The sequence below is a fragment of the Camelina sativa genome, chromosome 11, assembly GCF_000633955.1.
Source record: "Camelina sativa cultivar DH55 chromosome 11, Cs, whole genome shotgun sequence".
NCBI lineage: Eukaryota > Viridiplantae > Streptophyta > Magnoliopsida > Brassicales > Brassicaceae > Camelina > Camelina sativa.
The window spans coordinates 35,428,974-35,450,214 of NC_025695.1; the positions used below are offsets into that span (position 1 = coordinate 35,428,974).

At 33.9% G+C, this 21,241-nt stretch overlaps 3 protein-coding genes across 5 annotated transcripts in view; 2 read left to right on the forward strand and 1 right to left on the reverse strand.

Annotated features, from left to right (window-relative positions):
- The window catches only part of LOC104725221 (serine carboxypeptidase-like 42), a 3,430-nt gene extending 309 nt beyond the window's left edge, over positions 1–3,121 (forward strand). For 2 of the 3 annotated variants that reach the window (XM_010443847.2, XM_010443845.2), the window contains exons 2-11: positions 555–796; positions 1,040–1,147; positions 1,235–1,327; positions 1,403–1,495; positions 1,581–1,666; positions 1,758–2,036; positions 2,119–2,252; positions 2,349–2,441; positions 2,525–2,642; positions 2,744–3,121. In XM_010443847.2, coding sequence (XP_010442149.1) covers positions 571–796; positions 1,040–1,147; positions 1,235–1,327; positions 1,403–1,495; positions 1,581–1,666; positions 1,758–2,036; positions 2,119–2,252; positions 2,349–2,441; positions 2,525–2,642; positions 2,744–2,911 — 1,398 coding nt within the window. In that variant the 5' untranslated portion in view covers positions 555–570 and the 3' untranslated portion in view covers positions 2,912–3,121. Of the gene's footprint in view, positions 1–550; positions 797–1,039; positions 1,148–1,234; positions 1,328–1,402; positions 1,496–1,580; positions 1,667–1,757; positions 2,037–2,118; positions 2,253–2,348; positions 2,442–2,524; positions 2,643–2,743 lie in introns of all 3 variants that reach the window. The other variant, XM_010443846.2, reaches the window with a different exon arrangement.
- On the reverse strand, positions 3,212–3,980 carry LOC104725222 (putative defensin-like protein 179). Its single transcript, XM_010443848.2, has 2 exons — positions 3,869–3,980; positions 3,212–3,501 (listed from the first exon to the last, which is right to left on the reverse strand). The coding sequence occupies exons 1-2, from the start codon at positions 3,924–3,926 to the stop codon at positions 3,218–3,220; spliced, it is 342 nt and encodes a 113-aa protein (XP_010442150.1). The 5' UTR covers positions 3,927–3,980; the 3' UTR covers positions 3,212–3,217.
- LOC104725223 (alcohol dehydrogenase-like 7) lies at positions 6,925–18,206 on the forward strand. Its single transcript, XM_010443849.2, has 9 exons — positions 6,925–7,083; positions 7,175–7,311; positions 8,311–8,357; positions 16,688–17,028; positions 17,110–17,186; positions 17,275–17,350; positions 17,503–17,567; positions 17,649–17,744; positions 17,861–18,206. Exons 1-9 carry the CDS (start codon positions 7,023–7,025, stop codon positions 18,137–18,139), a joined length of 1,179 nt encoding a protein of 392 aa, XP_010442151.1. The 5' UTR covers positions 6,925–7,022; the 3' UTR covers positions 18,140–18,206.

Sequence of the window (21,241 nt, forward strand, 5' to 3'; positions counted from 1 at the left end):
TTTTTTTTTTTTTTTTGGTAAAATCGCTGTTGTTGTTTGCAACGTATACGAAAGTGGATTTTGTCTAATGGGTATCTCAAAGATTCATGCTTTACTTGTGAATTTTCTTTCCAGAATCATTTCACTGTTTGTATCTCTACTGGGTTTGTGATCTTATACCCCCCACCCAATTAGCTGATTTTTGAAGTGTTTTAGTAACTTAGATCTTACTGCTAGACACATCAAGAATCTCTACTTTTTTTTTGGTATAGATCACATATGTTTTGCCCCCTTGTCCCACTAATTCGAACAATGTAGTCTTTTCGTTGCCAAATCAAAATTGTGATTCGAGATTCCGAAACTTTTAACAAGATCTTTTAGCCTTTTAGTTCCTAATTTTAAAAATTGTTCTTGTTTCATAGTTTCAGTTAAATGATATGTTTTTTTTTTGTATGGGTGTTATGTAGATTTCTCTTGATTTGATTATTCTTTCATCTTTCATAGTGTATATCTTTCTTGTTTGTTTGAATTGGGTTTATTAATGTGGTGGATTCATTTGACATATCAACGGGCAGTTTGTCGTGGCAAGCCATGGCTGTGGCAATAGTGCTGTTGCTGCTGTCAGTGCAGTGGTTTGCACAAGGGTACCCGGAAGAAGATTTGGTGGTGAGGCTACCAGGTCAACCAACAGTTGCGTTCAAACAATACGCAGGTTATGTCGATGTCGACGTGAAAGCTGGTCGGAGTCTCTTCTATTACTACGTGGAGGCTGTGAAACAACCAGATACAAAACCATTAACCCTTTGGCTCAATGGAGGTCCGTGTTTCCCTGCTCAGTTTTTTTCTACATAGTTCATATGTTTAAAGAATTTTTGAATTAAAATTTCATGTTTGAGGTTTGTATTGCAGGTCCAGGTTGTTCTTCGATTGGTGGAGGAGCTTTCACTNCAGATACAAAACCATTAACCCTTTGGCTCAATGGAGGTCCGTGTTTCCCTGCTCAGTTTTTTCTACATAGTTCATATATATGTTTAAAGAATGTTTGAGGTTTGTATTGCAGGTCCAGGTTGTTCTTCGATTGGTGGAGGAGCTTTCACTGAGTTAGGTCCATTTTACCCCACAGGCGATGGCCGTGGCCTCCGCGTTAACTCCATGTCTTGGAACAAAGGTTTGTTTTTGACAGTTTTATGCAAGAGAGCACACAACTCTCTGATTCTACATTTGATGTTATTGTCTCTTGTTGTAATACGTGTAGCCTCGAACTTGCTATTTGTGGAGTCACCGGCTGGAGTAGGATGGTCTTACTCCAACCGAAGCTCTGATTACAACGCTGGAGACAGATCTACTGGTACAATCTAAATTCCACTCTTCAAACTAGATTAGTAGATTGTTGCTTCTTTAAATGTGTTATATGTTTGAACAGCTAGCGATATGCTCGTGTTCTTGTTGAGATGGTTGGACAAGTTCCCAAAGTTGAAGTCTCGCGACCTCTTTCTCACTGGCGAAAGTTATGCAGGTGTGTGTCTTTGATAATCGATGAAATATATTGAATGTTGTTGACCTTAAAAACATCAATATTCTCATATCTATATATTTTGCAGGACATTACATACCTCAACTGGCTGATGCGATTCTCAGCTACAATTCACGGTCAAGTGGTTTCAAGTTCAACATCAAAGGCATTGCAGTAAGCAAAAGAACCCTTCTTGACGTTCCATCAGCTCTTTTGGTTCTCTTCTGAATCCTTCTGTTTTTTTTTTCTTTTGCTGTTTGATCAGATTGGCAATCCACTTCTGAAGCTTGACAGGGACAGTCCAGCTATGTACGAGTTCTTCTGGTCTCATGGGATGATCTCTGATGAACTCAAACTCACAATCACGAGCCAATGTGACTTTGAAGATTACACATTTGCCAGCCCTCATAACGTAAGCACGGCCTGCAATGAGGCTCTCGGTGAAACCGAAAACATCATCACTGAGTACGTCAACAACTATGATGTTCTCCTTGACGTATGCTATCCGTCTATCGTCCAACAAGAGCTGAGGCTCAAGAAAATGGTCAGCCCTTTTTCACCTTTTGGTCCTACCAACAAAACTTTTAATTGTTGAATTGTCTGTTAATTTTTTAAAATGGTTTCAGGCAACTAAGATGAGCCTGGGAGTGGATGTTTGTATGACATACGAAAGACGGTTCTATTTTAACCTTCCAGAGGTACAGATAGCCCTTCATGCGAACCGCACTCACCTGCCTTATGAATGGTCAATGTGCAGCAGGTAAATTAGCATACCCTCTCCTAGTTTCATTGATCACAAAATTAAATAAGCTGTTTATAACTAAAGTTATTGGCTTTTTTACTTTGCCTGTCACAGTGTGTTAAACTACTCTGGCATCGATGGGAACATTGACATGCTTCCGGTTCTGAAGAGAATTATACTGAACAAAATTCCTGTTTGGATCTTCAGGTAAATAATTCCATTAAAAACCTCTTTTATCTCCTTCTTCTCCTGTCTTTTGCAGCTTAACACCCAGCTTGTCGAAATTGCAGTGGAGATCAAGATTCCGTAGTTCCATTCCTGGGTTCAAGAACTCTCGTAAGAGAACTTGCTCAAGATCTCAACTTCGCGACCACAGTTCCATATGGAGCCTGGTTTCACAAAAGACAAGTAGGTTCTGAGACGGTGAAACAATTTTAAAGTTAGCAAAAGCCAAGTTTGCTCCCTGCAAAAAGTTCTCAAACTGACTGCAAACTTTTCAATGTAACTAGGTTGGAGGCTGGGCCATCGAGTATGGAAAGCTACTGACTTTTGCTACAGTGAGAGGAGCGGCTCATATGGTGCCTTACGCGCAGCCCTCACGAGCTCTGCATTTCTTCAGTAGCTTTGTGAGTGGCCGGAGATTGCCCAACCAAACACATTCTTCTACAGATGAATGAAAGACCAGAGATATCTTTTGTAAGACACTGTAGTTTGTATTTAATTCATCTTTCTCAGGCCTTAGATTGAGTAGAGAGATATAGAAAACACACAAGGGCTTCTGTTGTGGTTTGGTTAGATCTTCAAGTGCATTTGTTTTAGTTATCTTAATTTTCATTTCATTATTAGGAACATAACTTAGTCTCTTGATAATGATAATTAATTTGTGATGACAACGTTTCATAATGTATTACCCGAACCAAGAATAGTAATATCAATAATTTTATCACCATATTATTTGTTTTACAAAATTATGTCAATATGTTTTAGCAAGAGTACTCGCATATGCACATCCTATAACCAACATAGTCGACACAACCCCCACGTCCATTTTTGTACTTTATTGCGCATAGTCTATCACAGCAACGCAGAGGACAAGTGTCAGTGCACATATCAATCGCGCCGACGCACACTTTGGCTGGTAAAAGTGGCGCACATTTGTAGGTGCACATGCACATCCCATCCCCACCGTTACATTTGCTTACGCTCAATGGCCCGTGTTTGGCCTTGCATCTTTCGTCGCATGTATGAGCTCTTATTTGATTCAAAGCTGAAACATTATATGCTTTAGTAAACTTAACATTAAAAAAAAAAGTATTTGTACCATAGTCCATATAGAAAGAACAAGTAAACTAAGAAAATAATAATGAAACATATATACTATTTAAATTGTGAGGAAATATGTGATTGTTTTCCGTAACTATGTTATTTTCTATGGACATCTAATTTATTAAATTTAGATTACAGTTTAGGATTTGAAATTTTTTGTTTTGATATATAGAGCATCCATTTTGATAAACTAGTTGTACACATAACAAAATAGCTTGTTATGTAGAAAGAAAAAAAATACGCATTTCATAAATGAAAATTAAAATTCGGAAAATTTTGAAAAAAAAACTCTGGAAGATATATAATACCTGAGGCAAATATGATAAGTAAGCTAACAAGAAATACAAGTGAGGTTGTCCTCTCCATACTTTCACCTTTTCTAGTTTTCTTCTAAACTTTTCTTTCTATGAGAATTGTATGTTCTTGGGGTAATTAGTTAAATCTATATATAAGCAAGCTAAAGACACTCTATTAGATAAAAATAATAATTAAAAGTTGAACATGAGGATAATAACTATCTGCCCATTAATAAGTAAATCATGAATTGTTTCATGTACATAAAATTTTGCTTGTTATGGCCAATAAAGTTCATTGTGTTAGTAATTTTCTTCTCATAACAATGTTCCTCAAAATTGGTTATTTTGAGTCAATCAATTAAAGTTGTTGACAAAAAAAAAGTTCTTTCAGTTACAAAATCTATATATTTGTTAAAAAAAAGTTATGAAAGAGAGAGCTAGTCACCCATATGCTTATCTTTCCATGAAATCTAAATATCTCAAAATTAATTTTAAAAAAGATCTCATACTATCTTTAGCAGTATTTTATCAAAGATTTAACTACTCTTTTTCCATTTAATTATTAGATACTATTGACCAAAATAATACCTTTAAAGATGTATTTTCTAAATATTTAAAGATATACTTTGAAGTCTTTTCAGCAGTTTTCCTTGTCCTTTCTTTTGCATTTTTTCATGGCCTTCAAAGTATACTAGATTAAGACCCGTGCTAGAGCACGGGTTGAAATTCATTTTATTTATATTATAGTTTTAGAATAAAATATAATTTATATGATTAATTTAAAAAGTTTTTTTGGATAAAACATTATGCAATAAAATCATATGCTAAATATAATTATTTGAAAAATATATCTATTTTGTAAGTTTTATATTGTTAATTTTGTAATTTTATGTATGAGAAATGATTATGTTTGTTGTTTGTTTTTATTTTAATTTTTGAACATGTTTGGTGAAAGTTTTTTAATATGACATGTGCTTAGGTAAGATTTTATTTTCAGTTGCACAATAAGATCTCGGAAATCACGATTAAGTGTGATAAATTGCCAAGATTTTATTCCTTTTTACGCCTAAGAATATATTTTTATCCCTAACAGTATATATTTTGTAACGATACATGGAATACTAAAGATTTTATTTAGGAAATTATATAAATCATTAGAATATTCTCTTGAAGAAGATTCTTTAGGATATTCTTAAGTGTATTCATATAGCCCATGGATTGACCAATTAATCTATAACGTTTTTTTATAACCAACCTATATTTAATGTATAACCTATTTTGTAACCAACTTATAAAAATTATATAGTTTACAAAAAAAAGTTGTGTACTTCCGTTTTATTATATAGGGTATTTTGAATGACTCTATATTTTTTTCCGACATCAGTTAAATGAAAAAAAAAATAGTTTCACACGCTTGCATATATATATATATATATATATATATATATATATATAGTTACACCTAGTCTTGCGCATTCTGTTTATTCGGGTTAAACATTTCGATTAATTTTGGTTTTCAGTTTTTGGAAATCCCCAAATCTTACCAAATGAATCAAATAAAAATTTAATTTATAGTACATTTGTTATTAACTGAGCTGATATCAATTTTTTTGGAATATCCGCATCGATTTTATTCGTAAATATCTCCTATATATTAAAAGAGAAGCATTCTCTAAAAAAAAGTGGATGTGTCGTCGCGAGAGAGTTTTGTCCCTAATTTATTATTTGCCCTTAATATTCCATAATATTACATAAAATTGCCACTGCTATTTTTTTTTTGTCAATTGCCACTGCTATTCAATTTATTTATTACATAATATTTTAGATTTATTAATTTAGCCTCATTTTGATTTATTATTTACAGCTATATACCATTGTGTTTTTAACAAAAAAATAAACAAATGTGTTATTCTTAAAAAATTTATCACATAACTTTATTAATATAAATTAAGTTTAAGGTTAAATATATTTTATATATTATAAAATATGATTTATTGAAATGCATGTGGATTACCCGCGGATCTCACGAACTCAAGCGGGACAGATGCAAAGACATTTTGCGGCTCAAATATTCAAACCTGTTGCGTGATGCCTTAGAGGACGGGTTTGATCGGGTTAACAATTTTATTTAAATCATTTGGTTCATAAAATTTTAGTTTTTGTGGTTTTTATCTGATTTGATAGTTCAAGAATTTGATAAAAATCTAACTGATCACTAATTTCAGTTCACATTCAATCCTGATCTGCTATCATGTTAATCTAAAATTTATGGTGAAAAGATTAATATTTTAAACTTTCATTAACTTGATGAATTTAAACAAATAAAAGTTGTTGTCAAAAAAAAAAAGACCAATATAAGTTTGTATTATAAATGTTACACTAAATAAATATATTTACAAATATAAAATCTCAAACAAAAATTTGATCCCGTGTAACAGCACACATTATTACCTAGTTATATGTATATGTATCTAAAAATTTCAAATATCCGTTAAAAAAAATCTTTCTCTCATACTGTTTCATGTACACAAAATTCCGGATTACTTACTTTGCGGAAGGCTGAGATGAATGAGTAACTTCTTCAGTTCTTTGTAAGCTCGCTGAACAAAAGAGGAACACGCTTACCCTTTCTCGAATCTCAAAATTGGAGTTGCTTATCTCATATTTGAAGAACAATGAGCCTAGCTTAGCTGAGACCGTGGCGGAGTGGAGCATTTCTAAGAGCTGGTACGTGAACTGAAGCCATAATATGTTCCCAAATTACAAAACCATCAAAAATTTGCGAACAGAAGACAATCTTAAAATTAATCGTAAAACTAATTTTTAATATATTTCCAACTATATATTATGCAAAATTATATCATTAATAAGAAAACTTATATTATAAGAAAAATATGATAGCCTAAAACTAAGTGACACATCTCAAGGTTGGTGGTGTGTTTGTATAAAGAAAGTTTCAAATACACCGAATGTACAATTACACAAATACAGATATATAGTTTATAATAGTAAAAATGACAAAAATACTACAGTAGTAATCTAAATTAGACATATATATAGTGAGAGAAATACATTAATACAGAGATAAGAACAAATCTGTGACTCTCATAATCAAAACACACACACCAAAAAAAACAAAAAAAAACAAAAAACACAAGAACTTGAGATGGAAAACGGAAGCTCCTCCGGAGACAACAAGTCTTCACCAAAACGGATCCGATGCAAAGGTTAGTGAAAATGAAAGGTTCTCAAAATATGTTTTATTCGTTGACCGGTGGATGGTACAAACGACGTTGACTTCATGTTTTCTAATGGCAGCTGCGGTTTGTAGGAAGGCCGGAGAGCCGTTGGTGATGGAAGAGATAATGGTTGCGCCGCCGCAGGCTTACGAAGTTCGGATCCGAATCATCTGCACCACGCTATGTCACAGTGACGTCACTTTCTGGAAACTCCAAGTAGTGTACTCTTCTCCTCTTCTTCTCTTCTTCTCTTCATCGCTTTAGGCATTTACAAATTAAACTGGTTTCAATATTTTACGTAAAAATCTATCGTATATGATATTTATTAGATAGATCCAACATTATTAATTTCTTTATCAAAGACACAAGTATTGACTCAATACTATTCTGGGGATTACCCAAAAACGTACTTATTATTTATTTTCTACGTGGATTCAAAATGTTGAAAATATATTTATAATATAGTCCATTGTTCTTGGTAAAAGAAACGAAACAGACTCCAATGTCCAATATTGCCAGGCAGGTTTTTTGTATTTTTGCCAATACGCTATGTCATATCGGATTTAGATATTTTTTTATATTTGTGGTCGTTGATACTGAACACTCGGAGATTTATATAAAAAAGTTTGGTATAAGCATTTACACTTTACAAAACTGGTTTCAATAGCCGACGATTTTAGATAGATCCAACATTATTATATCTTAACTTGACACAAAGATTGACCCAATTAGTTCACGGGTTGACCCAGAAAAAAACTTAACAAATGTTAACTTGTGACTTGTTCTTTTTTCCTACACAAAGTTCTCGAATTCAAATATTTTATATAGCAAAAATGTATATATCAATGTTTTTAGTAAAAGAAACAAAAGACACCAAAAGGGTAGTGTCCCGTAGAGAGTTCTTTCTTTTGTGGCCAAGATTCAACATCTTCTTCGGTAGGAAAAAAATCTCTTTAAAATCACAGTACATAAAATCTGATTTCTAGTATGGTGGAAAAAAAAAATCCAGTGTCCAATATTAATGCTAGTCATGTTTTGTTTTTTCTTTTTGTTTTTGAACTACTGACTGAACCAAGATAGATATTTTAATTATACGACACCTGATTTACATATTTAGTAATTTGTGGTCGTTAATACTTTTTTTTGGTAGGGATTTGTGGTCGTTAATACTAAACGTAACAGTCAGATTTACAAATTTTTGTCATGTTTCCGCAGGTTCCTCCAGCCTGCTTTCCGAGGATTCTAGGCCACGAGGCAATAGGGTAAGTCTATAGCTACTACGTCTATTCAATTTTTCGCATCCTCTTAACCTTTTCTTCTTAATTATTCTATTAAATATTTTGCTTAAATAATAAATAGATAATGTCTTTAGCGTTAGCCTGCCTGACAAATAAACAGATTTTTTACACAATGAAAAAATAATTTTCCGCTTTTTGGTGCTAATTTCTCCATTCATTCCAAACCTCAAGTGGAAAAGAGCTTTGTTGGACATTTTTTTAGTGGTCTAACGTGACTTTCATAAGATTAAATGTATAGAGACATCCATTATCGTTGGTCAGTCGACGTAAACATTCATGAAATTTTATTGGGATCTTTTTGTTCACTAACTAATTTAGCTATAGATGTCCATGTAAATGTTATTGAGAAATAGTAGAATGAAGGTTTTTAAAAAGTTAATTAAAAAAAACTATATGAGGATATTTACTGATTAAGGTTTTTATTAGGCTAAATCTTTTAAATTAGGTACTATTGTTCATCCTTTCAGTTTTAGGTATCTTTTATTTAGGGTAAAAGTCACTTTTTTTTTTGTCAAAAGGGTAAAAGACACTTATATCTCTATCTTCTTCTTTATTCTCCCGATGAAAAAAACCATGACTTCTCATAATTGTGCTCCATCAACACCATCTATATCACTTTTAACATCAATCCTTGGCCTCTGAAACACAAAACCCTTTACTACCAACACACTCTCCAATCAGATAATTTCAATGGACTTAATCTATTTTGTTTTGGATGAAGGAAGCTAAACACTAAGGAAATACTATCTAGAGAACCCAAAGACTTATTCATTCACAAACATTAATTAATTTAATCATTCCAGTCTTATCATCAAAATTTACACCAAATTAGGTAACCAATCTCCTTATTGCCATCATCTCATTCACCATATCTCTCCTCATAACCATATTCACAAACCATCATTGGTTTGTATTATTCCACCACAACACCATCTCGGAGAAATTTAAGAATCAGAAAAAATGAAAACAGAAGAATAATAAGAGAATTATGATAACGGAAAACAGAGAACTCAAATCAAAACACACAATCAATAAAATTTGATATAACATTAAAAAAAACGCAACATCAACTTCTCATCTACAAAAGTCTCAAGAGAGAAGCTCCAGCATGACGATGAGGAACATTGTCACCGAACCATAAAAGATAAAAGTTGAAACTTGATTTCTATGGGTGATGATGATGGATGATATGATATGATGATGAATATAGAGATGGATGCAAGGTGTTTCAATTACCCTTATGTAGTTGTAGCATAAAGGATGTCAAACCATAATGAGTGTGATGCAAGCAATCAGGATATGAATACTCATTTAAGTTAAGCGAAATATGAAGGATGTTTGTCACTAACAACCTAATGATGATTATGAAATGCATAATGTAATCATACTAAAATAGGATACTAAATGCAAAGTAAACAGAATGATCAAAGCAATAATGAAATGAAGCAAGAACAAGAATTATAGTAAGCAAACTAAGCAATGACACATGATTAAACAAAAACTAAATGAAATGCAAAAGGACAATGCAACTAGAATGAAACAGGAAGATGCAGAACATAAAACAGGAACTCTGGAAGGAGCTCGAGCAAGCACTCGATCGGATGCTCGATCGAGTGGATGGTCGAGTTGATGAGTGAATGCCACAAATAGAGCAAATATTGAAACATAGCAAGCAACAATCAATTAACAGTACTTAAAAAGGAAATCAATAAACAAAGAAAGGTCTTAAGGATGGATTCATGGGATGGACTCAAGCTATGACTATCTAAATTGGTCAACAAACCTCAATCAACAATGAGCTATCTCTAGACAATGATCTTCTAATACATGTTAATCCATTCTCATGACAATAACAAGCAAGCTAAGATATTCCCAGTCTAGCTCTCACTAGCAAAGATCATATAAAAGCAAGCATTAAACAACAGATCATTAAAGCCAAAAACCAACAAAACATCTAATCTCTTAGCATGTTTCATGATAATCTCTAGATCTAGCCTTATCTAACAACTTAGACATTGGTGTGATGCTAAGAAGCTTAAGACCTAACCTTACCCTCTTAGATATAAGATTAGCATAGAGCATATCTAGCCTAGAAGAGATCTATAACAAACAAGCTTGGCCAATCTAAACAACCACAACCATCATCCAGCCTAACCCATCATTAAGATCCTAAACCACTACTCACAATTACAAAACATGATGAACAAAGTCATAAACCCAGAAATCAATGAAATTTGCATGTTTAGAAAGATGAGATGAAGATCTACAATATTGAAGAAGAAATCAAACTCAAATTCTTAATACTTTGAAAGTTATGAAACCAACAAGTATCAAAGATTTCTTAGAAAATAAACAAAAGTGGCTAAAGATCTAAGCAATAAAAAGCAAAAAGGAATAATTCCCCAAAAGGGTAAATACTAGGTATAGAATTGTACTCTAAAAAGTCTCTCTTTTTGTGGCTGCAGGGTACAAGACCTTTTATAGGAAAAGGAAGGGAAGCCCTAAAAATGCTAAAAGACAAAATAAGTGGGCGGCTCGGTCAACTCGACCAGGTGCTCGGTCGAGTGCTGGTCGAGTGGCTTCTTCTTTTGCTTCTCCCATCCGGTCGAGTCCTTCTCTGCACACGGCCGAGTGCTTGGTCGAGTGGGTGGTCGAGTGGACTTCCGGACCTTGATTCTTCAGCTCCAAATCCCTTGTTTCCTTCTCTTGACAGCTCCAATCTGCTTCAGCATCACTTCCATGCTCCTTAGGATCCAAAATCACCTGTTTATGCAAGAAACTATGCAAATGCAATGCAAATCTACTCTAATGCATAAACAGTTCTAAAACTATGCAATAATGGACAAATGAGATAGAAAATCATGCAAAATATGTGAATATACTAAGGGAAAACAGGGCAAAATATATGAACATCAACACCTCCAAACTTAGTCTTTGCTTGCCCTCAAGCAAATGAAAGACACAAGAAGGTAGGTGAGGTTTGAAAGTGGGATCTCAGCTCCTAAAGCTTGCTAACAAACTAGCTAGAATCAATGTCCAAGTTACTAGTACTATGATGCAAGTTGAATGAGCTGTACTTAAAGATTTTAGACAAGCCTATCACAACCTTTACTGATTTGAGCCTTAGATATCCACATGCATTCAAATCAACCATTTCCTTTAACATTTATTAAGCAAGAACGTGAATCAACTTATGCAATGCTTAAACTCATTTGGCTTGGTAATAAAGGTTTAAAGACAATGATGGTCTCTCTTTAGAGTGGGGCTTATCAATATAGTGGTTCTCTCATAAAAAAATGGATTGAGCTTTAGAAGAATGCTAAAGGTAAGAACACTTAAACACATACAAGAAGAAAACCTTGTCTACCCAAAAGTAACCAAAGTGTTTGATCCTATCATTCTAAACCCAAATGATCCTAGTTCTACCCTTTGTCTTCTTCTCTTCTCAAGTACCCTTTTTCTCTTTTTGTTATTAAACCTTAGGAGAGGTTTCTTATTTGAATCAACTAGTGGAATGGGGACTTCTTTCTTATTGCTATGGTTCCCTTTTCTTCTTACTTCTTAAGACATAAAAGCCTTTCTTTATACTCTTCTTTTCTTTCTTTCTTTTCCTTGACCAGAACCATCTTTAACAATCTCATACTTCCCATTCTTTCACTAGTGTTTACATTTTTTTTAAAACACATTCCCCTCCTAAAGACTATAACCTTTTCTTTTCTTTTTTTTCCTTTTCTCTTTTCTTTTCTTTTTCAAAACAACCAAGTCCCAAACCCAACAATTAAAGCACCTAGTCCTATCTAGTTTGAAAATTGCAAACTAGAACTACACAAGGTAATATTCTTGTAGTTCAAACCTAACACTTTCTACCAAACTCAATCCCAAAAAGGCCTCACACACACAAGAATAAACCTGGCTTGAAAGAAGGGTAGGTTAAGGGTAGGGGAAACTGATTTTAATGGTGCACTCAGCTACTTGGATCAACAAGAGTGGTAGAAAGGAAAAAGATGGTCCAAATATGTCTATGGTATCCATGAGTTTAAAGCAATGCACAAATTGATAATTACAAGTCAATATTAGGTTCTTATAAATAGGAAATGGTATCAAATCACAACATGCTTCAATTTAGACCAAATGCAATGCAGGAATTCAAGAGTTGGTTCAACCTTATGCTTCTAACCACTCAACTGGAATCAAAGTACTATTAACTTGGGCATTGATCCTAGTTTAGTAAATTTAAGCAAGCTAACAAGGCAAACTCATCATAGATCCCTAATGCAGTTATGAAACAGTCCTATGTGAAACAAGCTAAACAAGATGCTAATATGCAATGCAAACTACATGAACACTCTGTTTTTGTAAAGAATTTTGCAAAAGAAATCAAATTTTTAGGGTTTTTCTATGTCATAGATGAAATGCAAGTACTAACATGATTATGCTAAAAATTTGAAATAAGAAAACAAAACACAACATCAAATACTATCTCAAACCCTCCCCCAAACTTAAATTACACAGTCCCTTGTGTAAGAGAAATTTGAGAGAAGATTCAAGACTTAAAACAAAACAAAACTAGATATGAAATGATATGTACAATGAAAAGGTGAAGTTGATACCTCATGGGTTGTGGAAGAAGTTTTCCACATACTCATTCATGCTTTCATAAGTGTAGTTGGGGTCTTGCTGTTGACTTGGAGGCGGGGAAGGAGGCAACTCGACGATGGCAATCTACTGGTACTCGGTCGAGTGGCGTGGTCGAGTTGGTTGCCGAATCTTCTTTTCTTTTTCTGATTAGACTCCCTTGCTTCCCTGATCATGAAAATACCAAAACAAAGATCAAAATACCAAAACCCTAAACAATATGTACAGAGATACCTTAGAGACTTCCTCCCTAGTGAGCTTGTTTAAGTCACTAAGCTTGACTTCTTCTAGCTCTTCAAGCTTGGTTTGGAGACCAAGGAGGTGCTGAAATCCCTCCTGGTTCTACTTGATCGCCTTGGTGTTGTTTCTTGATCACTACCTCCTTAACACTTGAACTTTGTTTCTTCTTAAACTTGAGTTTTGGTCTTGCCTTCTTCAAATTCCTCTTGTTGAGTTACACTTGAAGTTCCTTCACCAACCCAGTCAATTCTTGAACTGAACCCTTGAGCTTTTCCACCGATTCCTCATGAGAAGAGAGCTTAGCTTTTGGAGTTTCCACTTGACTTGAAACCTCATAACCATCCTTGTTCTTGATAGTAAAAGGTTGGCCTTTGATGGAGGGTAAGTTAGTTGGTTTGTTGATATCAAACCTCATGATCACATCCTCAACAATATTCAAAGTTATAAGCCCTTCCTTGACATCAATGACAGCCCCAGCAGTAGCTAAGAAAGGTCTTCCCAAGATAATAGGATCCTCAAGCTCCTTGTCCATTTCTATCACCACAAAATCTGTAGGGATCCTAGCCTTGCCTATCTTGACAAGTAAGCTCTCCAGTTTACCAACCACATCCTTGTTTGATCCATCTGCTAGACTTATGTGAAGGTTGGTGGACTTGAATTCGGTGTGCCCAAGCTTTTGTGCTATGGAATAAGGCATCACACTGATAGATGCTCCCAAGTCACATAAACATTTGTTGAAGTGAAGATAGCTGAAGGAGCAAGGCAGATTGAATGGACCTGGATCTTCAAGTTTAGTTGGGATGATAACTCCCTCAATATCTTCAAGATCCTTCTTGTCTTGATTCTGAGCTTTCTACTTTGACATCTCAAGCAACATATCTTGATAGAGAGGATATGGAGCATACTGTTCCAAGGCAGGTCCTCTCTCTTTTTCCTTGAATGCTATGACAACTTCTTCCTTCAAAGCCATCACTTCTTCTTTCTTCTCAATCACTTCCTCTTGTTGCAAAGCCATCATTTCTCTTTTCTCAATAATTTCCCTTAGTTCCTTCAGCTTTTGTGCCTTGAAACGTCCTGGGAATGGTAGAGATGGTTTGTAAGCAGGAGGAATGTATCTAGCAGGCTTAACAGCTTCTATGTCTTCAACTCGATCGGTCACTCGATCATGTACTCGATCATGTGTGTGGTCGAGCACCTGGTCGAGTGGTTTCTCTGCTTCAGTCTGCTGAGTAAAACCTTCACTTTGGGATTCAATTAGTGACGAATCCTCCCCATCTAAAACCGCACTGTCCTCAGTGACAGCTTCTTCATAGAGATTAATAGCTTTAGCTGTAAACTCCCTTGGGTTTTGAATAGCTGGTCCAGGATCTCCAAGAACACACTTTCTTCTCTCTTTTCTCTCTATTTTCCCTCTGGAACGACTAAAAGTGGCTTTCCCAAAACCCTTAGGTCAACTTCTCACATAAATACCTGGGGTTTGGGATTCCACTTAAACCAAACCGCTCGAATTCAATGATAAAACAATCAGGTCGAACCAGAAATTGCTGGTGGCGATTGACACTACCTTTGGTGTCGATCGACACCCATCCCCAAAATCCACAATTTGGTTCACGGATGTTACAGGTAGAAATCGCAGCAGCTTCATTTCTTTGTACTTAAACTTCGAGGACTTGATAGACAAACTCAGTTTCCTCCTTTCTTGTAATCTGCATTTTCTAAGAAGTATTTTTCCGAATACATGGTATGCACTGTTTTTGCCTTTTACACATTCAAAACCGGAGTGAAGTTGATATATTCCCACCATTGCATATGCGGATAAGATATCCTCACCACCACATAAAGAGCTACTGCAGAATCGAAGGCCATGTTCCATTTTAGAGATAGATGCCTGGATTTGTGAAATCAATTCTTTCTTCACATTTGTCAAAATAGCTTTTGCGTTTTCTTCGTCTTGCACCGGTCGATCCTCAACTTCAGTCAATTCTGTTGAAACTTCAGTTTCAACCAATTCTTTATCATTAGGTGTTTGATCTTTATCACCACCTATTAATTCCCCATGCTCGATCAATTCTCCATGATTTCAACGAATCTGTTTCACCGGCTTCAGATTCGAATTAAATTTTATCTTTAGGGAATTGATCATCATCACCACCAACCATGAGAATCCCTAATTTCTTGTTCTTCAAGTGGTGATGGGGAGTTTTTGGCTCTCGGCAGAACACACACAATCCCTTCAACCATCTCTCTTCAATCTCTTCCATCAATAAGCTCTAACGGATCTTCATCATGCGATTTGACGATGGATTAGTACGAACAGCTTTGATCTCCGCCATGGATTCCGAGGTCGGCTAGCTCTGATACCAGTGTTACAGAGAAACTGCAACTCAATTGAAAATCTAAATCAAAAACACCAAATTGACTCGTTGTTCATGAAACGAGAATCCAAATTCCTTGTTATAGAGCTTAGAAGTAGAATCAGCTTTAATCAACAATGAAACAACAAACCCTAAGAGTTATAGAGAGAATTAAAGAAGAAGAAGAAGATTACACTTTCAATATTTTCTGGTTAGTTCTGCAAATGTTCTTCGCTTCCCCCTTATTAGCTTCAGCTCCCGATTTGTCTCTCTAACAAAAAATTTCAGCCAAAAAACTTCTCCCACATGTCCAGCAACTTGTTACTTTCTCACGTGCCACACATGCCCCTCTTCTCATCTCTTTCCTGTATCAAATAAAGATCAGAAAAAGAAAAAAAAACAGGCTCACGACAAGAAGAGAGAGAGAGAAAGAGAGAGGAAGAAAAAGAGTTGAGCATTAATTGAGAATGGAAAATTTAGTAATATTTATTAAATAAAAATACTTCTTTATGTCGGACAATAAGTCCTAAATCTATAAAATTCTGAAAAGAAATATCCAATTCTATAATTAATCCTTTATATATGGCTTCAGTTTTTATAAAACTGACAAACCAAAAACCTAAGAACATCACAACGAAGCAAACCAAAAACTGATGAACCAAAATCTAGCTTAAAAAAATAATTAGATCGAAACTTAACGGTAATACAGAATGTTCACAATTATGTGGTCCTATAAGTAGAAGACAAAAGATAGTAGGCGTAAAAATGAGGTAAGGAGAGAAAGAAACTATAGTAAGATATGGTTGGATAAAGAAAAATAGTAACTCTCACCAAAAAAATGTGTGAATTTGTATTAAAAAAAAATAATAATTCACCCACACCCACTAATACACATTATAATTCACAACTAAGAAATCATTAATCTAAGTAATTTTCTTATTGAACATTTTGCATTAACCAATAAGAAAAATGCATAGGAAACCGAAGAAAAATCCAAAGTTACACACTTCAAAGCGTTTTTTAAACAATTAGAAATATTGATGTTAGTGACATTTGATAATGCAGAATAGTGGAAAGTGTTGGTGAAAACGTAAAGGAAGTGGTCGAAGGAGACACTGTACTACCAACGTTCATGCATGACTGTGGTGAATGTGTTGACTGCAAATCTCACAAAAGCAACTTATGCAGCAAATTTCCCTTCAAAGTATCGCCATGGATGCCAAGATACGAAAATTCGAGCAGATTCACTGACCTCAATGGCCAAACTCTCTTTCATTTCTTGAACGTCTCCAGCTTCAGCGAATATACTGTTCTTGATGTTGCTAACGTTGTTAAGATCGATTCTTCGGTTCCTCCTAGTCGTGCTTGTCTCCTCAGCTGCGGAGTTTCCACTGGTACATCACTAATATTGGAAATATTATATATATATCTAAAATATGGTAGTCTTTGATTTAATTTGATGGAGTTAGATTGATTATTCTTTAGGTGTTGGAATTTGGAATTTGCCAAAGTTGAACAAGGATCAACAGTTGTGATTTTTGGACTTGGTTCTATCGGACTAGCGGTAAAATTACTATTAAGACTAAATCATGTAGTTATAAGTCTTTCTTGATTATGAGTTGCTAAAATGGATTAATGTGTGGATTTTCCAGGTTGCAGAGGGTGCAAGACTTTGTGGTGCCTCTAGAATCGTTGGTGTGGATATAAACCCTTCCAAATTCCAAGTTGGTTAGTAATTTTCTTTACTCAATAGTTATATATATTGCTAAATTCTTTTTCTTTCTTTTTTATCTTCTGTTTTTGAACAACTATTACTTAAATCCTCTATATATTTTAAAATAAATATTATTGTAATAGCTTTGAAAATCATGTTTTTGCAGGGCAAAAATTTGGAGTTACCGATTTTGTAAACTCTTTGACATGTGAAAACAAGCGTGTTAGCGAGGTAATGACACATAGTATATTAGATCAATCATCAATGGACATAAATTGATAAAACATATAACTTAACTTTTTTTGTGTTTAGGTGATCAATGAGATGACTGGTGGGGGAGCGGACTATTGCTTTGAGTGTGTCGGAAGTAGTTATTTGGTTGAAGAAGCTTATGCTTGCTGTAGAAAGGTATTGTGGCATTGATCTCTACCTAAAACCAACGTAGAACTAGATTTAGAAATACATCAAATAAGTCGAAGAAGGTTAGAGGATTTAACTTCTTGCATGGTACAATCAACATTTAGGGATGGGGAAAGACAATAACTTTAGGTGTGGACAAGCCGGGTTCACAGATATGTTTAAACTCGTCTGATGTTCTTCACCAAGGGAAGATTTTGATGGGTTCGTTGTTTGGAGGTTTGAAGGCTAAAACACACATTCCGCTTCTTCTGAAACGCTATTTGAACAATGAGCTTGAATTGGATAAGTTTGTGACACATGAGATGAAATTTGAGGACATCAATGACGCGTTCCAGCTACTCGTTGAAGGGAAATGCATCAGGTGTGTCTTGTGGATGGGCTAAGTGAATTGGTTTATTTTATCTTTCAATATTTTACATACATGTCATATATATGATTCATGTGCAACTATTATTATTGGTTTGAACTTTGAAATCAAAACAACCAAATGCCAAAGAGCAAACAAAATAAAAACAAAAACTCAATGTGTTGTACTGAAAATAAGCAAAGAACAAACAATGTTTTTATTCATTTTATGGTATTGTATTTTGTAACATATTTTATGACCAAATATACTATATTTAAGGCAAAAGGAGTAGTAGAGAACAAGCCATAAATAGAATTATTTTGTACAAAAGCAAAAATCAATTGTTACAATTAAATTAGGGTAATACCGGCGCTACACCGTGCAGTTGTTTTTAAAAATTTTAAATGTTGTTTTGTATGTTTGAAGTAAATTTTTATTGTTGTTTAGAATCAACTATCATAGTAATTAATAAACTTTTTGATAGTGTTCAATTCAATTTTAATTTAATTTTTTGTTTTCTTGTCACTATTTGTTGCACTATTTTTCTTTACAAACAACATTTATTATTTATTTTTATTTGGCAAACCCAGGAGGACCCAAAAACATTTTTTATAAGGAAACATTTTTTATAAGGAAACATTTCAAATTGGAGAAGAAGATGTAGCAGAGAAGACAATTTTGTCTCGTTCCTTTGTCAAGAAAGTTTATAGAAATGATGAAAGGGGAGCATATATATATATAAATGATATTGACACAAATCATATGAATTACCCCGATTGATTTATAAAAAGATTTGGAGGTAGAGAATCGGAGAAGAGGAGAAGATTTGAAAGACGAAATAGAAGATTTGGTGCTAGTGGCAGTTGTTCAAGAATCTAGAAGCCATTGTAAGAGATAGAAACCCCAATCTTTGTCTTCAATTTGTTAGAACAAATGGGAAAAAGAAGAAGAAGAAGATATCGTGGTTTTCTTTTTGGACTTGAGAATATTATAATTGATAATCGAGCAATGAAAAGAATAAATTATGTGTCAATCTAGGGAAAAAAAGCTGATATTTATTAATTTTTACTTTGATAAGTTAATAATTTTAACTATGTGTCACTTTCTGCTTGAATAATAAAACTGATGTGTCAATACAATCAGAAAAACAAGTTTTATTGTATTGATTGATTATATCAATGTTGATTTAAAATGAAAAGGAAGCAGCAATAACATATATGGAGGTTTTCTCTTGGTCTTTCACCAGAATATTAATTTTTCTCTTTTAGATATTTACTTTGGTTGTTCAAAAAAAAAAAAAATGTTCATCTATACTTTTATTGTAGCTGGAAAGTAGGGGTGGGCCCTCCAAATTCAAGGATTGTGAAGGTGCATCATGGTCATGGGTATTTTAACCGAATCCGAAACCTGAATCCAAACCTATCTGAAATAGGCAGTTCGGTTCGGATTCGAGTGGTATAAAATACCCGATCCGATTTAGTTTCTTTGAAATTCGGATACCCGATTGGGTTCAGGTATTACCCGATATCCGAAGTAGATCCGAATCAACCCGAAATAAATACAAAAAGGCATCTAAGTGGGTTTGAACACAGAACCTTAGACAATAATTGATGTATCAGAAACCATTTTGCCACCTTGATTATTTTGTCATAATATAAAAACATTAAGTATTTTTATATATATATATATATGTATTCTAAGATTGACTTATTATTTTTCTTTCTCAATCAACAGAATCCATAATTGTTTTATTTTTTCCAATATTCATATCAATTTTATTATAAACATCACAAGCAAATCTACAAAAAAAAAAGTGATACTTTGTGGGGTTTGAAGAGTGAGTGAGGTTGGAAGATAAATATGACTCATATCATATAACTTGCTATAGATATTATTAGATTTGGTAGAGAATTTGAAAGATTTGATTCTTAAAGTGGTGGCCATGGATAAACAAAATTAGGGTTTTTGGCTGAAGAAAAGAGAGATGAAGAAGAAGGAGACAAGAAGAAGGAGGTAGAAAATAATTTTTTATTTTTTTTTTCACAACAAACGAAATTTTTTTTTAATGAATTCGGGTATACCCGAAATTACCCGAATCCGAAGCCAAATTACCCGAACCCGACCCGATATTATAAAATACCTGATTGGATTTTATATCTCTACATCCGAAAATCTGAAAACCCGAAGATCTTAACCCGAATCCGATCAGATACCCATATGCCCAGGGCTAGTGCATCACAAGGATTTTGAAAATTATATGTAGATTATATGATTTTTATAGTATGCACCACATTTAAGTGTAAAGTTGCACCCGACGTATCTATTTCACAAAATTAGGGTTTTTGGCTGAAGAAAAGAGAGATGAAGAAGAAGGAGACAAGAAGAAGGAGGTAGAAAATAATTTTTTATTTTTTTTCACAACAAACGAAATTTTTTTTTTAATGAATTTGGGTATACCCGAAATTACCCGAACCCGAAGCCAAATTACCCGAACCCGACCCGATATTATAAAATACCTGATCGGGTTTTATATCTCTACATCCGAAAATCTGAAAACCCGAAGATTTAATCCGATCAGATACCCATATGCCCAGGCTAGTGCATCACAAGGATTTTGAAAATTATATGTAAATTATATGATTTTTATAGTATGCACCACATTTAAGTGTAAAGTTGCACCCGACGTATCTATTTCTGCACCTTAATAAATTTTAGTTTTCTAAGTTTTAAACCCAATAGACATAAAAATTTGGGGAAAATCCCAAAATAAACCATAAAATAACACCTACTCCCAGTTTAAACCTTGAACGTTTTTCACTTCCACTTTTATACATTAAGGGGGAGGTATTGGTTTAGGATTTAGAAAAAATTTTAATGACTTTAAAAGTTAGGTAAAATATGTTGTTATTCAATCAAAACTTTTAAAAACTCTTTAAAAATTTGGTGTTATTGGTTGTGGATTTGTAAAAAGTTATCTAAAATCTTGATAAATCTAGTGTTATTAGATTAAGAGTTTTATAAAGTCATTAAAAGTTTTATGTTATTCAAGTAAAACAAAAGAATCTTGGATTGTTAATGAATTCAAATTTTATGTTATTGGTTTAGGATTTTATATCATTTCCTTCATAACAAAAGTCAT

What these genes read in the sequence shown, in the direction of transcription:
- LOC104725222 (XM_010443848.2), bottom strand. Translation starts at nt 3,926, where the DNA reads ATGGAGAGGACAACCTCACTTGTATTTCTTGTTAGCTTACTTATCATA. An exon ending in ACTTATCATATTTGCCTCAG is followed by an intron (nt 3,502 to 3,868) that starts GTATTATATATC and finishes ATAATGTTTCAG; the next exon opens with CTTTGAATCAAATAAGAGCT.
- LOC104725223 (XM_010443849.2), top strand. Translation starts at nt 7,023, where the DNA reads ATGGAAAACGGAAGCTCCTCCGGAGACAACAAGTCTTCACCAAAACGG. An exon ending in CCCTTCCAAATTCCAAGTTG is followed by an intron (nt 17,351 to 17,502) that starts GTTAGTAATTTT and finishes ATGTTTTTGCAG; the next exon opens with GGCAAAAATTTGGAGTTACC. An exon ending in AAAACAAGCGTGTTAGCGAG is followed by an intron (nt 17,568 to 17,648) that starts GTAATGACACAT and finishes TTTTGTGTTTAG; the next exon opens with GTGATCAATGAGATGACTGG.